The 19,848-nt window shown below is 45.0% G+C and overlaps 1 protein-coding gene and 1 long non-coding RNA gene across 3 annotated transcripts; one reads left to right on the forward strand and one right to left on the reverse strand.

Moving 5' to 3' along the window:
* On the forward strand, positions 1–19,072 carry DISC1 (DISC1 scaffold protein). 2 transcript variants are annotated; one of them, XM_078610146.1, is made up of 12 exons: positions 1–259; positions 3,341–4,518; positions 8,024–8,093; positions 8,701–8,839; positions 9,487–9,550; positions 10,324–10,550; positions 10,656–10,710; positions 11,021–11,123; positions 11,261–11,476; positions 12,533–12,593; positions 13,679–13,940; positions 14,613–19,072. In XM_078610146.1, exons 2-12 carry the CDS (start codon positions 3,403–3,405, stop codon positions 14,820–14,822), a joined length of 2,523 nt encoding a protein of 840 aa, XP_078466272.1. In that variant the 5' UTR covers positions 1–259; positions 3,341–3,402; the 3' UTR covers positions 14,823–19,072. The 2 variants fall into 2 exon arrangements, with proteins under 2 accessions (XP_078466272.1, XP_078466271.1); XM_078610145.1 differs by lacking the exon at positions 1–259 and having other exon boundaries at positions 3,163–4,518.
* On the reverse strand, positions 1,801–15,514 carry LOC144729709 (uncharacterized). The gene is made up of 3 exons (XR_013587745.1): positions 15,229–15,514; positions 11,209–14,729; positions 1,801–4,512 (listed from the first exon to the last, which is right to left on the reverse strand). It is a non-coding gene; the product is annotated as an uncharacterized LOC144729709 (long non-coding RNA).
* Positions 19,073–19,848: the final 776 nt, after the last annotated feature.

Genomic DNA, 19,848 nt, shown 5'->3' on the forward strand with positions numbered 1-19,848 from the left:
ATGCGTCACAACCACCAACCCACCAACGGTTCGAAGTTTTAAGTCTCAGAAAGCCTCCTCCCTTTTAGTGACCGCCGGCCGCTGCTGCGGACGATGATGATGGAGTTTTGAAGGACGCAATCATTCCTTTGTTCGTTAGCCTGGAGCGAGGGGAAAACGACGGAACAACTTGGCAATGTCCAGCTGCTAACTGTTGCAAGTTAGTTTTTTGTTGTTTAGTCAAGCCTGGCAGCACACGCGAGGCCACGTAGCGGGGAAGGTGAGTTTGGTGGCCGATGCTTTGCCGTGGGGGTGCTGCTGCTTCTGTTGCTGTTGTGGTTGTTGTGGTGGTGGCGAGATGGGGGTGGATGGAGATGTGGTGGATGAAATGGGGGTAGATGGAGATGGGGGTGGATGGACATGGGGGTGGCTGAGATGGGCGTGGATGAGATGGGGGTGGATGAGATGGGGGTGGATGGAGTTTGGACGTTTCGTCTTCACGGGTGGCTCACGGCGTGTCTAACGGTTCACACGCGCGGCTGACATCGCGATGCGTGCGTGTCACTGGGCGAGGGGGAGCGGTGCTCGCCAACAGCACTTGCCCCAACAGTGCTGTTGTGTCTATAACGGGGCTGTGGTAGGGGAGCTTTGTCTTTGTTGTCACTGTGTGTGGGGGGGAGCGGTGGCGCAGCGGTTAGCGCTGCGAACCCGGCGGCCCAGAGTTAGATTCCCGCTCACGGCCCGACACAAGTGACGATCATGTGTACCGGTCCTGCCCCCCCTAAGTCGACTCAGCCACAAATTAGTAGCTGGTGCGGTGTGTTAAACCATCGCCACTGGGGAGACAAAGGCGGTCGGCCGGCCGTGGTGTTGGCCACCAATTCACGTTCATAAGTGCCCGCTAACAATACTTGTACCAAGAGTCTGTTAAGAGGCTAGACGCGGGTGTGGGATTTTTGTCTTTCTGGCCCATGTGTATGTTATGCTCCAGTGTATGCGTGTGTGTGTACGCGTGTATTCCTCCTACGTATTATTGCATCACGGGATCTTGGGAGGTGTGGTGGTAGCTTGGGGAGGGAGGCTTTCATCCAGCAGTGGATTGATCATGGCTGCATCGTATACACCGTCAATTCTAGTGTTTGTTGCCCTTCCACCGAACCTCCGATTAGCACGGTTGGCTATGTACGGCGCGAGAGGAGTTCAACTTACGTGCATTGTTTAAACAATCTATCAACGTGTTCATTGCACATTATACGTGCATTTTATGTTTGTATGATAATTGTATACATGTACGTACCATATTCGCGATGTGTATTAAATCCAGTCAATTGGGAGCAAGTCCAGCTGTGATTATATCATTGTATGCTTATATACGAACTTTGTTTTATATAACATGTGCTTATATCCAGCTTCCACTGTACTATTGGGTGGGTAGGTTAAAGTGCACTACAATGGGGTTTACGCGCCGTTTGTAATCGGAGCCTGAATAATACATTAGGCAGCTGACACTGGGGGCTGAATGCCCTACGACTTCAGGGCACAGCTTTTCAACAGTGCTTTCTCTCTTGCCCTGCCTTATTAGCTTCCTCTGCCAGCCCATTCAACCGAAATGACACAGCACCGTCGATAAATACAGTACTTAATTGCTCGCGCCGTTGAAAATACTTAAACCCCACTGTCGTCATTAACAAACAATGCCTTGTTACTGGAAATATGCGGGCAGGCGTGCGTGTTGTGTGGGAAGAGGTCGTTCAGTTGAAGCAGGAAATGTAGTGTGGGGGTAAATCACTTAAACATTTATCCCGCGACTTGTTTCGCTTGTTTATTAATGACAATAATGATGCTGTTCATCTCAGAGAGGCACGGAGTCTCAAGATGTATTTCTTTAAAGGTGTTGCATTGGGATATTTTACCAAATTATTTCTTTGGAGTGCTCTTCATACGAGAGAAACCAGAGACCCCGGATAAAACCCAAATATATGAGGTTACATCACTCAACAGACCATAGGGATAAGTTCGCATTGCCACTTGCTCTACTGCCATGACGTGGAATCCAGCGAGTTTGAGAGGACACAAATATCCATGACCCACCATCCCTTGACTCAGAAATGCTCGATTAAGAGGTGTGCGTTATCACGTGTCAGAATGACCTAATAGGATAACTTCCATGCATTTAGAAATTATTATTAAATGAATTATTAATGAGTCACGTTAACTGCCTTGTCCTCGTGTTCATTAATGTGACCAGAGACGTGCAACTGAGTGCCATTAAGCAGTCAGAGCTCAGCATGTAGCGATGTGTATCATCGATTAATATCGATTGTTGCCTTGACTTTACACGCATTGAATGTGGCATGTCATCATTATTTCTTTACAACTATGCAAATTGGATTTGAGTTAATTTACTATTGTTACAAAGGAGAGAGAAAACATTCACGAGATGGTCAAAACCAGGCAATAAAAACATGTTCTGCAGTACATTCATACTCGCCTGTAAACAAAAATTGGTTCTGCAATGTGATATGAACTGATATTCAGTGCACAAGCAAGGGCACCGCATTAATTTTATACAATCACACACGATCAGGGCAAGTAACACTGCTCATGGCAATGGGTCACTAAACAAACGGGGACTAGCAAGGAGTGTGGGTTGTTCAAGTACAAAGTAAAATTAAAGCGGTAAATGTAAAGCAATGCAATTTGTTGCTCATCCTTTAACTATTACTTTTTATTTAGTTGACCAGGTAAGGCCCACTGAGCTAGATAGCTCCAAATATTCTGAACACGCGTTTCTAAATGTGGAGGGAAAAAACAGAGGACCCGGAGAAAAATCCATGTGACCAGGGGGAAAACATGCAAACTCCAAATATACAGGCGTCAGGTTCGAGATTAAACCCACGACCTCCTTGCATACCAAGCGAGGGAGTTAACATCTCGCCACCGCAGCACCCATCCCAGGGCTTCCACGAGAGGGAGTGTTCAGAGAACCCCTGTAAAGGGTACCTGTCCCACTCTCGAAAAATTGACATGGCGGGAGGTCGGATTTATCCACACTTTACCCCAGCACATACCACCTACCGATCAACGAATTGTGGTCAACCCATTTATACTTTTGAGTGGACGCAGGCAGGGAGAGAGGGAGGGGAATTTAAGAAACCTGCACCATTGTTTCACCTGCGGCACCAGGAGATTGAACCGGCGACCTCAGTCCAGTGTGCTGACCATTTCACCGTAGCAAAAGCTACGGTGAAAGCCTACGTGTTAATTCTTAAATCTAATGACGATCGCGAGGATTCATCAAATCACTTGGGGGTGAGGAATGTGTACATGCTTCGTGAAAACATACATGTCGTTGTCGCAGGGAGGTGCGCAGAAAACACCGGGTTTCCTGAGCGCTGGGCGGAGGTCGCTTCCTGCTCCGAGATGCACCGCAGAGATTCGGCGATGGAGCCGCTGTTGGAGTGCGGATCGGGCGCAGCACCTCCGCCGAAACCTTCCCCAGCGTCCAAAGAGGCGTCTTTCAAGAACCACGCTCGACGCGACCAATTCATCCGGTCCGTCTCCTGCACCTCCACGTCCTCTTCGCTGTCGTCGTGGTCTTCGTTGTCCCCTTCGTCTTCGCCTCCCCCGGCACCGCGCTGCAGCTGCCGTTCCCCCTGCGCCGGCTCGCACGGGCGCCGCTCCGAAGTATCGGTCCCGTTTCGGGGGCCCGTCGCGAACGCCCTCAGCCGCCAGCGCAACCATGAGCCGTGCGTGTGGACTTCCAACGGTCGCGTGACGGCCCAACTTGGCATGAATCCGGGAGAGAGCCGTCGCAACGACGACAATAACAATAACAAAAGCAGCGTGCATTTTCCCTGGGCCAACGCGAGAGCTGGTGAAACGAGCAGGAGCTTATTGGCAAACTCCAAAACAAAACTGCCTTCAGTCGTTCTCACCAAAGCAATCGGTGCTGCAACCCAGTGCTCGCAGGTGCAACGTTCTGGCCCTACAAACAATTTGTCGGTTGATGCCGTGGTGGGTCAGGCGACGGCTGATCCATCAGAACCGGACGATACTTTCGTGTCCAGCTTTAGTTTCATCAGAGAATCGTTGAGGGTGCCGCAGCCTGCAACTGGCAGAGGTGATCTGATCGCGGGGAAGGGTGCCATTTGTGGCCTCATGGCAGGCGAACGGCCACCACGTCGCACGGAGGGGCGATGCACAGGCGGACCGGAGCCGTCTTGCCGCAGCACGCCGCACCGCAGCCAGAGCGTCTCGTCCGCGTCCTCGTGTGACGTCTCCAGCGTTTTGTCTGACGGCGGCGCGTCCGAGAGCGAGCCGGACGGCGCGCCATGTGGACGGCGAGACACGGACACGGGGCTCGGCTCGGCGGGTTCCTCGGATGCCGGCTCCCTCACCGCGCTGTCGTCATCGCCGTCGTCTCCATCGTCGTCGTCACCATCGTCGTTTGAGCCGACATCACGCTGGGAACTTCTCTTGGAAACCCACAAGCACGTCCTGCAGCAGTGTGCAGAGACTAATAGCAGTCGCCTACAGGTGCAACAACAGCACCCATTCCTCTGAGCATACACACTTTTTACAAATATAAGTTATGATATCACCCGCAGTGCACCTAATCTTGTAAGATCTGAGACGCTAAGTAGAGGCTTTCGCGACCAATATTCATAATCAACGTTTTTGGGTTTAGATCGCGTTATTTATAAATGTGTCGTAACCCTCCACCACCCGACACGGCCAATCAGTAAAAAGTTCACTAAAGTGAACTATTTGTCTTTTGTCAACGTGCCACTTTTTTTTACTGATTGGCCGTGTCGGGTGGTGGAGGGTTACGACACATTTATAAATAACGCGATCTAAACCCAAAAACGTTGATTATGAATGCTAAGTAGACTTGGATTGTGCTTCGTTGGATGACTACCATACTTACAACAGGTGCTCTAGGATCCTACGGGGCTGCATCGTCAGCAGAGTGCAGTGCAGCAATATCCATTGTTGTACTGTACTTTGCCATGATCCAACGTCCATGACCTCCACCTTCACCAACCCCCACAACCTGCACAGAATGAGGAGGCCCTAATCCAGCTGTAGTTGGACAAGCGGGCCGTCCATGTGCATGTGCACACACCCTACACGTGGACACAGAGTCTCCCCGTTACAAAAACGTTAGTCGGTGCTCATGTCCAGTGTGGAGTCAGCGGTAGTATTTGAAATTCCACATTTCTGTGGCGCGAGCTATTATCTCCATATTACAGGCACAGTTGACTTACCACAAAATGGTACCGTAGAAATTTGATGAACCCTGCACGGGTCACAGTTCTGAGTGGATCCCCCAATCAGGATTTAAACTTTGTAATATTATGATTGTGAGAAGCTGCCGCTCTTCCACAGTGTTACCTGGCCAGATATGAAAAAAAGAAATCCATAGGAAATTCCTCTTATCTCTTTTGATGTGCAAGCTGCTGTTGTTCTATTCGCAGCCAAGGCTAGCCTCAGCGGCGAACAATAATTAAACCAGCCCTGTGCCCCCCTGCACTGACCAGCACGGTCAATTATGGTCCCAACAACCCCCATGATTGACACGACATGGGGAGGCCTTAATCCAGCAGTGTATGTATGTTGAGCTTCTTTCGCACCGTACGTAGCCAACTGTGCTGATCGGAGGTGCGGAGAAGGACGGCTTCGCACAAAGAAGCTGTTCTGAAGAGATTCGTTTTCAGTCTACATTTAAATTGCATATCTCAAGTGACTTCCTAATATTGGAAGGAAGAGCGTTACAGACGGCCGCAGAAGCGCACCTCACATTAGCGGATTGTCAATGGGTAGTTCATTTCAGTTAAACTCTCTTTTACGAATATTTAGTTTTACTGCACAAATTTCTTATCATTAAAGAACTCGCTTTAGGTTAGAGCGGGGGAGCTTTGTCATTTTTGCAGCCACATGCGAACGAACGCTGCGATAAAACACCGGGCAGATGCTGTCCCACGACCGTTCGACGTAATAGACACCAGAGGGGGGGAGGTGGTCAATTAGGGGGCTTTGGCAGACTCGCCCCAACGCAGGCCCAAAAGCTTCACGATTTGCGTGATTATAGCGTGCATCGCTTACAAAAAGGAAATCCTATTCCATGACAGAAGGACGGTTAGTGCAACCGCAATCGATTGCGTTACTTAAGCGGCGCTACTTATAGCGCACGACGCCTGCACAGTTGAAGGCGCTCGTCCAAAATCCGTCGATGGTGATAAATTATGCAGCGTGTTGTCTTTGGGTACCCGATGGCCTATGATGAGTGCGATGGGGCATGTAACAGTTTAGACAAAGGGGTTGATGTGTTTTGAGATGGCAGTAATTTTAAACTGGCGATTTCAAACGTGTAATGTGCACTCATGCGTGATAGATTACGACTGTTTATCATTTTTTCATTATATGCTTCTTGGGAGCTGAATGAAATTAACCTGGTTTGTACTGGGAGCACTAGATCATACTGGATTCTTAAGATATATTAAGTTGTTTTGAAATCAATATACATGTGCAACATCGCATATCCAGTAATCACATATCTGCTCTGACCAATGAACTGCCCACACCCAGTGCAGTGTTCGTGCATGGTGTAACTGCCATTTTTTAAAAATAGATATTCCCATATCTGTCCTATTCACATGTTTGCCTATACCTCAGTTCCCAAAAAGTCGCTCATGCGACATAAAAGTCTGGCTGCAACATCAAACGCACAAAAAGGAACAGAGATTTCCGCTTCAGTCATACAAACTGTCGGGGCAAGTGCATTTCTAACTTTACTGTCGCGGAATATGAGTGGCACTTAACGCAGCGCTGCGGCCTGCGTTACAGTTTCCTGAGCCTCCTGAGTGTTGATGTAGACACACAGCTAAAGGTGCAACATTGTTTAGGCTGAGCTTGACCTGGGGAAGGCCAAGGCTAGGTAGAGAAGTCAATTACCACTGGTGTTGTGTATGGCAAAGAATAAAATGCAGTTTGTAAGGCACATGGCAGAGCGCACTTGCCTAAACTCAAACACTTCTTTAACCTTACACATGCACTTAGCATCATGCATAACACTATACACCAAGATTAGAGAACATTTTCCTTACGGAGGTCCGAATAGGACTTTCAAATACCTTTGGCGGGCCACACATTAACACAGACCTCCATACCTTGCAGTGACGGAAGTGACCGAGTGTGCTAATTAGAAACTCAGCGTAAACCCGTTGACAATATTCCCCTCTAGTACTCGAGTAGCGTGGCTAAGATGCTTGCAGTGATGGATAAGTATCATTTGCGGCTTCCCCACCCTTTGCTGTGGACAATGTACTCTGGCTTTCCGATGTGTTTTCGGCTTTGTACTGTGTATTGTTTGGCATTGTGTCCTAATGATTCGCTCCATGCGCTTCTTCAGGAACTGAAATGAGCGGCTCACTTTCTCTCTCAGATATATAGCGCCGATGGCTGGTGCGGGTGTTGCTTGTTATTGACGCTATATAATTATCAAGATATATCGCACAAACGTGAACAACTTGCACAGTTGTACGATGCCCTCTGCCGATGCCAAAATCCATCAAATGCACTTTTGCGGATAAGACGTTGCTTTTTCTGCGCCTACCAGAGGTCGCAACTGGGTACCCGGTACCCGTACCCTACCCGATACCCGGCTACCCGTACCCGGCCGGGTACGGGTACCCGTTTGCGACCCTGGTGCGGCCGGGTACGGGTACAGGTAGACCGTGAGTCACTAGTGAGTAACTGTTTGTCACTCATTTCCCAACGGGTAGGATACGGATATCGGGTACCTGATTACGGGTAGGGTATGGGTACGGCCGGGTACGGGTACCCGTTTGCCACCCTGGTGCAGCCGGGTACGAGTACGGGTAAGGAATCAAAACCCGTTCGCGACCTGTGGTGCCTACGCTTCATTTCATCCGAGCTGCTGTGAGTCAAGCCCGTTGTCCGTGGTGCCCATGCAATGTTGTCGGCATTGTACGTATTCGTTCACGTCTTAATCGAGATACGTTTGTTTCATTCGTCCCAGCTGATCATGCGCGTGAGTGAACTCAAACGACAGCAGATGGTGGCTGCTGGACAGGACGACTTTGAAGCAGGTAACCCGTGATGCTCACCACTTCCCACATTTACAGTTCTTATTTTTTTATTTCCTAGCTAAGGTTGAATGCATTTATGCATTAGCTCAGTCCTGAAGTCCTGAATTAGAGAGGGGGTCACAATAACTCTCGTAAAGATGATCCAATATGAACCAAACTGTAGTATAAGTTGCGTTGCTATGTTCGGACTTACCCAGTGTAAAAGTGGACAAATACTTTGAGGATTTGCTGGAATCTTGGAGACACAAGCCAGAGCAGAACAACTACAGCTGCCCATTGACTTCCACTCTGAAAACAGTTATATAACCCATGCGTATGTGTGATTCTTCTTAACTTGTATTGATTTTGAGACCCAGGTCTCAAGCTAGGCCTGGATCACAAAAGCAACACTGTGGATGTGATAAAAAGTGAAATGAATATCACATATTTGAAATGTTAAGCATTATAGAAAAATGTATGGAATGATTTTTTTAAATACAATAAGCAATAAAAAAAAACTGAAGCAATAATGTTTAAATTAGAGCTACAATTTCAGTGAACACATTTAAAAATAAGCTATATGGTAAATTGATGGGGTAATAATTTATGGAACGTTTGTGCCACACAGCGGAGCAGGTGAGCAAGCAGCTGGAGGAGACCCAAGCTCAGTTGGCCCTGCTGCGTTTCCAAATCCCGTCTGGGAATGTGGAATTGGCAGCAGCACTGCGTTCCGTCGTATTCAGCACGTCCTGCGTATCTGCCGGCAAGTGAGTGGCTTCATCGCGGGTCCTGTACAGTTAAGGGTACGGTTTGCAGTCCCAAATCCCAGTTCTCGTGCCTATTACAGTCCAGAATTCAACACCAGTCACCCGAGATGTTAACTCCCCTTGCCTGGTGTGCAGGTCGTGGGTTCCATCCCAACCCTCACGCCTGTATATGTAGAGTTTGCATGTTCTCCCCATGGTCGCGTAGATTTTTCTTTGGGTACTCCGGTTTTTCCCTCTACATATAGAAACGTTTGTTTAGAGTATTTAGCTGCTATCAATGTCCACATGATAATCTACTTCGTTGAGTTATCATTTGTGGCCAGGTCGCTTCTCAAATAAGAGCTATATAGCTCAGCGGGCCTTTCTCCATGTTTTCTAGATATGGGTTTTCCAAAGCTCCAATTAAATGATTTCCAGAACATGTAGTACTGTATTGCCGAAATAATTCTCGTAAAAAAAGCATAATTAGAAAAATATAGCATTTTTGTTTCATAGCACAAACATTTAAATTCCCATTCATTACTCATCTCCCCACAGTCTCAAGACTAATTTTCCCAATAGTCCCGGTTGGCATGTTTGACTAATTCCTTTATAATTTTTGGCCATTTGATTTGTGATGTGTGCTCATTTTGTGAAATTCCCAACAGGAGTCAAGATGAACTTTGGAGGGACCCATGTTTTAAGATTCAGCAGAAAAAGAAAGCGTTACAGGTACCCTATGGCCTGTGGAGCGGATATGGTCACGGAACTGAATTTCAGATCGGCCACTGGCCACAAGAGGCCTACCGCTTGGAAACGATTTCATCTGTCACTGCAACAATGCATGATATACATTGATTACCATATAAATAACCCAACCGGCAATGTATACTCATTGTAATTTAAAAGCAATAATTAATCCCTGCCCGATTCGCTCAAAAAGGGCTCACAAGTATTTTCATCACATCTACCCCTCTATTTAAGGAACGAAACAGCAGGATTTCTCCACAAATCTGGCTGTCGCCTGATGAAGCTAGTTGTAATTACTGGCGAAACGTCGTACTCAGATTGTAAATGTTGTGGCTTTGTTCTCCAACACACCGGTGTGCTGTACTAGTAACAAATTGGCATGTTCTGTTTATGTGACAAACCTTACTAATTGGCTGTGTCAGGTGGTGGCGGGTTTAACGACACATTTATATTTTACGCGATCTAAACCAAAAAAAAACTGTATTATGGATGGCAACATTGTTTTTAATTGCAGTGCATTCAGTCACTTCTGTCACAGCAAGGACCTTTTTATACTCAATACTCGATTTATCTGCACATTATTTTATTAGATAACGCTAAAATGCGTGTACTGGTACAAAGCTGTCCAAAAGCCATAATTCTCTGTTATTTTTTTGTTCATTTATCTTTCTGCCATGAGTTCAAATTGCGTTTACGAAGGTATATCATTGCATCGGCGCTATCCACGCGCTAACAGCGACGTTTGCCGCATTCAGGAGCGAATCTCGGAGCTTCGACGAAGCCTGTCCGAACTGGAGGAGGAGGAGCGACGAGTCGGCGTGGCTCTCGAAGAGAGAGACCGCAACGGTGTCGTCGCCGCCGTCGCCGCTGCCGACGATCGCTGTGGCCGAGGAAGCCCTCTCACGCCAGACTTGCTCGACACGCTTGAGGACTCGCTGAGGTGGTTGCTCGCCAGCTTAGCCACCCCGGGAGAAGTCGAGCGGTGAGTCTCTTTTTTTTTTTAACGAGTTCATGAAGGCCCATACAGGTTTCTCTCTCGGTTGTCCTTTTAAAACACCTCACGTCTATGCGTATTGTTTCATTGCAGTCTTCGAGAGCAAGAGAAGGCCCTTGCGTTGTCCGTTAAAGAATTATCCACAAAGGTACACTTAAAGGCAAAACATTTGTACGCGTGTTTATATCTTGACTGTCTCACTTTTTATTTTACTTTAATTGAGCCCTGTTTTCCTTGTTGAAGAGACTTAAGGCTTAATGGGCAGTGACCTCATCCTAACAAAAATAATTGACTGCACATTTTTTAAATAAGATGTACAGTAAACTTGTAAAAGAAAAGGATTGATTTGTATATTTTGATTATGGCTGGATGGCACTTAAGAAGAATTGTGGTTTAGTGCTAGCTAGAGCCACAGCTCGTCTAATATAACTAGTTCTTCCATGTATTTGTCTTTTGAGGTTGCCGCATGTCAGCTGGAAGTCACCGCACTCAGACAGAAAATCAGCGACGCCGAGATGCAGCTTCGAGTACTCACGGAAAACAAAGCAGCAGCCGTCGCTGGTACCTACCTTGTGCACTACGTGTAAAACCGAAATTATTATTCGAAGTAGAAAAGCATAAACAAACATAATAATAATAAACTTACAAAATATTTCACTTTGACGTCCTCTGCATTTTGTTACTTTGTGTCACGACAGAGCGGGACTTTGCATTGGCCAGGCGGCTGGTGGAGGAGGGGCGGAGGTTGGCAGAGGAAGGGGACATGGCGAGGTGGCGGCTTCAGGCACTGCAGGGCCCTCGTGGCACCACTGGGACCCGGGCCACGGGAGGAGCCTCGCACAACGAGCTGGAGCGGTTTCGGCAGCAGCATCGCGAGGCACGGGCCGGCCTAGAGACTCTCACGGCGCAGCACGGTACAGCGCAGTACAGGACATCGCCAGCATCATCATCATCATAAACAGCCATGAATTGCTAGATAAAGACATCCCCCCTATCTGTTGCCATCTCTCATGTTCTTGCAATACATCGATCCATATAACAACGGTACGTAAGCTGATGTTTTCAGATTATTGCGTGAATCACCGCAACAGTGATGCCTGCACGCGTAAACACAAACACAAAATAGTAAGTACTCTCATATACAAAATATATATACACCCCTGTTGAGTAATTTATAGGTGTGCTGAAGTTTATTCTGAATCATCTTTGAATACATGTTGACTGCCTGTGTTTCACTCCTTGATAATCATCTTCAGTCATCGTAAACTTACTGCTGACTGAAGGCCTCTCCAAACCGTTACCATCTGTCACATTCCTACGATGTAGCAACATATCTGGCGCCAGTGAGACTGCATCGCTGTATCTCCTTGCTGGACGTCCTATTGGTCATGTCACCTCCTTTGGCTGCCCCTCTGTGGTTAGTCTTGACCACCAGCCATCATCCTTTCTTCTGGCATGTCCTGCCCAAGGCCACTTTTCTTAATGACCTAGCATGTTTTTCTTTTGTGACACACATCGAGTATGGGTCTTTTTTTTACCCATAGCAGTTAGTGTGATACCACACAGATGACATCAGAGTATAAAGTGATGTTATGATCACATCAATGGTGACGGCACCACTATAACATCATGTTGATGTCAGTGACGTCACCATTGGTGATGTATTCAAGTAAATATGTTATGGTGGGTGTAAGAGAAAACATTAAAAGCTCTCCGATGACAATTCCAATATCAGCGCAATTGTAAATCAAGGTTGTGTTTCATTACATATTCTTTATCACTCTTTTTGGAATGTATTTTTACTGAATGTCTATAATTGAACGTTGGCAATCTTTTGAATGCACATGTATGTATGTTGAACTTCTTTCGCACCGTACGTATCCAACCATGCTAATAGACATGATCAAAGCCTATTTGAAGTTTGTTTTACATCATCATTTGTTAATATTTTTACTTTTGTGTTTCTACAGAACAAAAGCTAAGGGGCCAGGCTATGGCACATTCTAAAGTGCTGCAGGATTTCATGAATAGGTAGGTGATGCTAATCACATGCTCTCTCTCACCTGGTTATAATGAACAGACATAATTGTCTGGCCTTTGTTGTTTGTCTATATGTCACCATGCTGGTCAGTGCCGGTCATTGAAGGAGGGCCCCCGGGATCAGTTCAGATATCACGAAGCACTGATGTTGGCTTTGGCAAGGAATCGAACCCATCTGATTGGGTTCATAGTGTAGTATTCTAACCACTACGCCACTGCCCTACTCAATATATATACTGGACTGCATCACATCAATTTATATGTCATAGTTTATTTTCACTGCATATAAAATTGTAGTTCAGGAACACACATACACGTATAGACTACAGTTTGATTTTCAATTGTATCAAAATAGAAAGCCATCTCTGAACTCTGTCATAAATTATGTTAATACATACGTGACAATTCACTGCCAGATGAGGGCTCTGCGCACTGTATATATCAATGGGGTAATTGGGCCATACTTCACCATGTTGGTGAGTAGGCATGGATCATAGGCGTGGGAGCATAGCAGTACAGCACAGCAATGGGGGTTTCTTTACACACCTATCAATCACATCCACCCGATTGGAGAATATGCCATTGCCACCCCTCCTAAGTCCCAAAAATCCACCACCATCACTCATTACTGCCAGTGCCCTCAGCCCTGGCAGCGCCGGTTTTTCATAGCCTGGTGTCTGGGTTCCTCCGGGCCTTGACCCCCGGTTCAGTTGCACTGCCTGCACCACGGTAGCGAGATGTTAACTACCTCGCCTGCAATACAGAAGATTGTGGGTTACATCCCGACCCTGATACCTGTATATTTGGAGTTTGCATGTTCTCCCCGTGATCATGTGGATTTTTCTCTGGGTCCTCCGGTTTTTACCTCCATATTTAGAATCAACATGGATTTAGAGTATTTGGCTGTTGTACATTTTTACATGGTAAGCCACTTCGTTCAGTTATAATTTGCGGCCAGGTCGCTTCTGAAAAAGAGGGATATATAACTCAGTGGGTCTTACCTGGTAAAATAAAAATAGTAGTTACTCAATACCTACGCCACTGACCCTGACCCTAACCCATGACGCTCGCACCAGGTGCAGGAACCCATTTGTGACACGAGTCTGGGAGGCTGATCTCCAGGCCTGCAGCGTCATCCTGCAGAGTCTGGCAATCGATCACGACGGGGAAGATGATATGGGCCAGGGTGGCGTGACTGCCAAAGGCGCCGATGGAACAAAAGTGACAGTGGAAGAAACAGAAGTACCGGCTGAAAAAATCTCCCAGCCTGAGTCTGTGTGGCTCGACCGTGAGATGGCAAAGGAGACTTTGTGCTTCACAGAAAATGGCCTCCCAGTGGTGAGTAGGGTTGTGTTTGTTTTTCACCTAAGTGCTGACATCAAAAGGTGCTTGTGAACAGCAATCATCACTTTTCACCCTGCAGTTTATCAGACTAAACTATGGATCTTTATCTTTTTCATGCTTTCCAACCCTAGTTTGAAAGCGTTATTGTGTTAGCTCTATCGGTCTGTCTAGAATGGTGGGGGCATGATAACTCTCGTGAATGTGATCCAATGTGAATTCAACTTTAGTATCAAAGTTGTGTCGCTATCATAAACTTGCTCCCAAGAAAAATGGCCAAATTGATCAAAGATGTGCCAAAAAACTTCGATGCAAAACCAGTGCGAAAAGGATTTGCATGCTGCCTCATTTCCTGCTAATCACACCATGATATGTGACTTCATCTCGAGATGGCGCACGTCATGTGCATGCCTCGCTTCCTAATTACTCCATTACGTGTAACCTCATCTCGCGACGCCACACATCACACGCCGTGTTTTGTCATCTCATTGCATGGCTTAAAACATAACGTTATTATCGCTCATTATGCATAACTTTTACTGCCAACATTTTTCCTGAGAAAATGTCAAATATAGTATTTTATCTGAAAAGCATGGATTCGGTCATCTTATCGTGCAACATATGACAGCGAGTACTCTAGTTACGTACGTACTGTGTTGCTTTTTTCAGAATCCATGTGAGGTTGTCAGCGATCATCCCAATGCCCTCCCAAGGCAGCTAAGCGATGATGTCATTCAGGAGCAGTGCGAGTCCATCAGCAATCGGCTTCTATGCCTGGAGGAGCAACTGCAGCATGCATTGGACACAAGGGATCAGAGGCTGGCTCATATCCTACTTGCGTGGCTGCTTCAATGCACATACTACAGAAATGAAACGTGACGTCACTTTCATGGTGTCTTTTCCGTGCTTTTCCCACAGAGAATTGTCAGTACATGATGTCACTTTAAGGATATGACGTAACTTTATAATTGACCTGCTCGTACTGAACATCTGTGAAAAAGAGCGTCATAGCTCATTGGATTTCTCCACTCTAAATAAATATTCTGATTATGATTATTAAAATATTAAAATGGTTCCATTTAAACGTTTACTGATGAATCTTTGCTCACAATACAAAATCAATACTTCATATATATAATTACTAACATGATTACATTTATGAAAATGTAATACGTACATAGGAATCCCAAAAAAGTGAGTGAAAATCCGAATTTGGGCCTAAAAATAAAAAAATATGATATCTAAAGATATGTCATCAAAAACTCATCGCTAGTCTCTTGGTCACCTTTATCCTGTCGATTGCTACTGCAATTCTCCTTGACAGTGCCCTCACAGCGCTTGCAGGAGGAGATAACAGAGGTGAAGGGGACCCTCCAGAGCATGCTGAGTCTCCTGGAGGAGGAGGAGGAGCCAGAGGATGAAGCGGAGCAGGAAGAGTGGACAGATTGGGAGTGAGCAGGACAGAGTGTAGAGTTCATCCTGGGAACGGCAACATACACATACAACTGATCAAGAAGGCTAAGCCTATGCCAAATGTATTCTGAATGGACACAGTCATGAACCAGAGCGATTTTGGAACCATATAGTATATAAACAACATACTCTTTGGTTCATTCGGTAAAGTCACGAAATAATCAAAGAGTATGGATTCCTGCAGTCACGAAAGCTTCAAATCAAGATATAAACAATGTATGATACTTCGTCAGCTGTGGTGCAGCCGCACAGTAAACAAAAACTCAACAGAATCGTCAATAATACTGCTCCAAAAGTGAAATAATACATAGCAGGATAACATGTTACGTCAATAGCCCTTCTTCATAGCAATGAAGCTATGCTATATAGTTATTTTATTAAGAATACGAGCTGAGTGTGATAAGATCAATGTGGACACATTGAGGAATGTTTAAGCATCCTCTGTGAAACTGATCGAGATGTGTGTCCAATCTCATTGCGCACGCAGTTTAACTGTCTCCAATAATTTACAGTACACACAAATGGTTCCCGACTTTTGTCGAAACTCCACAACTCCCGACCAGAACTCCCGACGCAAAACGTAACACATTTCCACGTTTACCAGTTTTCTCTGTGTGGTAGCACACCGCTCGGCCGCCTTTGTCTTTCAGTGCCAATGTTTACACACAATCTACAAGCCCACGTTAACTGTATAGTCCATGGCCAATCATCTGCACACACAGATAAAAACATGTCGGCAACATATTAACAGAGAAAGAATTGGCAAGCACGGAAAGGCGGACATTTGTGGGTTACAAAAACTGGAGCTTGGTATACCATGCTGTAATCTCAATAATATCACCTGAAGTGTCCTTGTTTTTTTATACTTTTATCAAAAAGGGTACTTGCCTGCTTGTGCAGGCTATGGGCCCATTGCTACACAGTGTAGTGATATGCTGGTAACTGTACGGTTGAAATACCAGATTCGACATTTTGTATAACACGGTCAGACTGTCCACCGTTGTAGTCTCATGAACTGACTGGCCCCTGTCACACAAAAACATTTCATTTCTATGACTGACTGGAGTGGAGATGAGCATTGCCCAATGCTGCTTTGAGCATGGGGGACACTTGAATTATGTGATGATTTGACTTTTCAGTTATTTTTGAAATGATTAGTAACACCCGTGAGCAATGCAAATTCGTGCACATCAGGATAATGTATTTATTTACTGCCCTTTGTCAATCCGCACCTCCGATTAGCACGATTGGCTACGCACGGTGGGAAAGAAGTTAAACGTATAAAACAGTCCTGTGCTGGATGAAGGCCTCCCCACACTGTTGGTTCCTGGGGTGTTTTCCCATACTTCACCAAGCTGATCGGTGCGGGTTGGTGAAAGGATGACCGTTTCAGATATCACCGCTGACGTTAGTTGTGGCTGGAACTCTGCACTCGGACTGCTGTGCCACACCACCTCCGAGATACATATCCTAAATGGGGTTTTTTTTTATCAGTGCGGTGGATATTAAACTTCAGCCGTCATTGTTCCATTGTAATTGCGGTTAACGCAAACGGTATTAACGTTGGACCAATTGCTTTATCACAAAGGATAAGACCGTGTAATGATTGATGCATTAGTTGGCTGAATTCCAGTCGGGGGTACTTGACAAGCCTTGCCCACTGTGCAATTACAGTATTAAGATTATAATTTGTGGGCACAAACTTGTATTTATATAGCAAACCAAATGCAACCGCAACTCTAGATGTTGTACAAAAGTGTGTAACCTGGGATTACTGGATCAAGGAAGCGTATTTTGTTAAGAAAACGGAGACCGTTAGTCATAGGCAGAGGAGAAGTGAAAGGTCTTGAGCCTGATCATAGATGGCGACAGGAAGTGAAGAGCACGGATTGCTGGGGGAAGGGAGTTTCAGAGATTGAGGGCAGCAAAGGAGAAAGAGAGGCCTCCCACTACATTTGCATCTACTTTGCAGGATTGGTATGTACTGCAAAATGGACTAGAATAGGCTGAATAGGCCTTTCATCTGCAATGAAACAAACTTAATAGCTGCTTGAAATGAATGCATATGAACAGGTATTTTGTATTACATTTTAAATGTGCATAAAAGGCACGTGGACGTGTGTCGTTTTTTTTAGATTGGAAGCATACTACTTGAGAATAAATTATAGTCATAGCAATTGAATGTGAAAACGTTCAGGTAATTTTGCAATATTTCCATGTGAAGTAATACCAACTCTGTTGCAGTTATTGGATCGGATAAATTGCAGTCATTTTCGAGCATATTTGTTTCTGTATATAAAGCCAAATTCACTTTATTTAATAAGTTTACACTCTGTAACTCGCTGCGATAAAGGTTACGCCGAGCCAACGTCTCCATTATAGAGGCCAATGCTATAAGCACATACGCCTTTTTGTATTTTTCCGAATTTAATTCCACTTGTGCTGCTAGAGAAAGTGTTCATTCTGAACTCTCACAGCACAGCATCAACATCATGTCAGAGAACGGCCCACGCACGGAAGGTGATAGACACCACAAAACTACTTCTGAAATCCCTTCATGTGACCGTATTGTTCACATATTATAGTCGGCACGCTTGCCAATAAATTGTTCTTTCGCAATTTTCAAAACTAATAATTGAGCCACATTGAGAAAACACAATATATAGCCACATTGAGAAAACACATTTAATGTGAATGTTTTCTTTTATTGTGCCCTCAATGGTAACGCGGCTGAGTCTTATCAGTTCACGACACTTGAGAAACACGGTGTAATCACGGATGACGATCTCTGATTAAAACCGAGGATTTTCGTGGGCCTGGCTCAGTGCTTAAACCTAATGAGTGAAATTGTGGTGTTGCTCATTGCGCTACAAAAGAAAACGCATGGCATTGAGAAGTCGGTATGTTATTGGTCGCATGTCTTCCCTGAAGAATTACAATACTGTATTAATCCCTGAACGACGTAATAGCAACGCTAGATAAATTAACAGTGGAGACCTTATTTTTGCAAACGTTTCGTTCGTATTGCTTGTGACAATCTGCCTCAAGTGTAACGAGCTATAACATGAAGCACTGTTTTAACGAGAATTTTATTACGAAAAGCATTTTTACTAACTGTACTTTACTCTATTTGTTGCATTACTGTACTTGTACTTTTTTACAACTCAAAAATGAAACCACTCAATGTTTTGTAATACTTATGTGCATTGTGACAATATATTAAATGCGTAGGTCTCTAAATAATGTACTCTTATGAAAATCACTGTCCTGTATTCACCATGCATGGTGGTGGTTCGTGCCTGTAATGATCCAGGTTGAGGAGTTGGGAAAGGTTTTGAAGGAAAAACTTTAAGTACTGTATAGTAATGCCAATTTTTTAATCCTTTATATTAAGTTCGCTTGCTTGCTTAGGACCGTGCAAATCTTTCGGTCGTTTTTTAACCCACTTCCCGTGATCCAATCGAGCTGACATTTTACACACAGACTCGTTGTGCGTGACAATTAATGTTCGTGAAAATGTTTTTCCAAAATTTTCCACTTTTTAGGAAAAACATTTTTTCATATTTTATTTAAAATACCAATGTGATAAAAATGAAACTCTTACTCAAGAAAAACAGAAATGAATAATAAAATAAAACCGATGCCACGCATATAAAGGATTTATAGTGAAAAACTTTGTTTTTACGGGTTAATTTTTGGCAATTATTTTCCCCGCAAAACCTGCCTCGCTGAGACTCGGGACTTGTTTAGAAGGGTCCTGGGCATTGGGATGTTTGGCCATTTACATTGTTGAGTGTTTGTCTCCGTGTTGAGAACTTACATAAAATCCACACACACTCTGACGCTGATGAGACTCGGGGCATGAAGAAGACGATATCTGGTGTTGGCCAATCAGTTTCAAAGACAATGCATATATTGTAATGCGCAGAGTTTCCTTGAATGTTCTTAGGTTTTTTCGGTAAAGTCACGTAGGTAAAAAAATAAAATTTATAAAAGTACGTGACTTTACCGAAAAAAACCTAAGAATATGAATCCTTGCAGTCACGAAAGTTTCAAATCTAGAATTTCCTTGAATGTTCACCACAAGTACGTGTGGTTAGTGCAGACTTGATTCCTTGAAAAAGGTATCTATTTGGTGTTTGAACATTTTAGCACCTGTTTTATTGCCAGAAAGGGTAAAACGTATTCTCATTTTTCGCATCCACACACTCATACCGTACGGTACAATGGGCTGACGCTTCGCACTGCCCTCCCCTGGTCATTTCGCGGTACTAACATTTGTTTACCCGCTGAGTTCAGCAGCACCGAACCTCACAAAAATAATATTCAGGGCCTACCTTGGCTCCTCCCACCCTCAACCAGTATATATACAAGGACTGTTTTCTTGGAATTTCTCTCACTTGATACAGCTGTCGTGAGCTGTGACGGTTCC

The sequence above is a fragment of the Lampetra planeri genome, chromosome 33 (assembly GCF_965212315.1).
Source record: "Lampetra planeri chromosome 33, kcLamPlan1.2.h2, whole genome shotgun sequence".
In the NCBI taxonomy this organism is placed as follows: domain Eukaryota; kingdom Metazoa; phylum Chordata; class Hyperoartia; order Petromyzontiformes; family Petromyzontidae; genus Lampetra; species Lampetra planeri.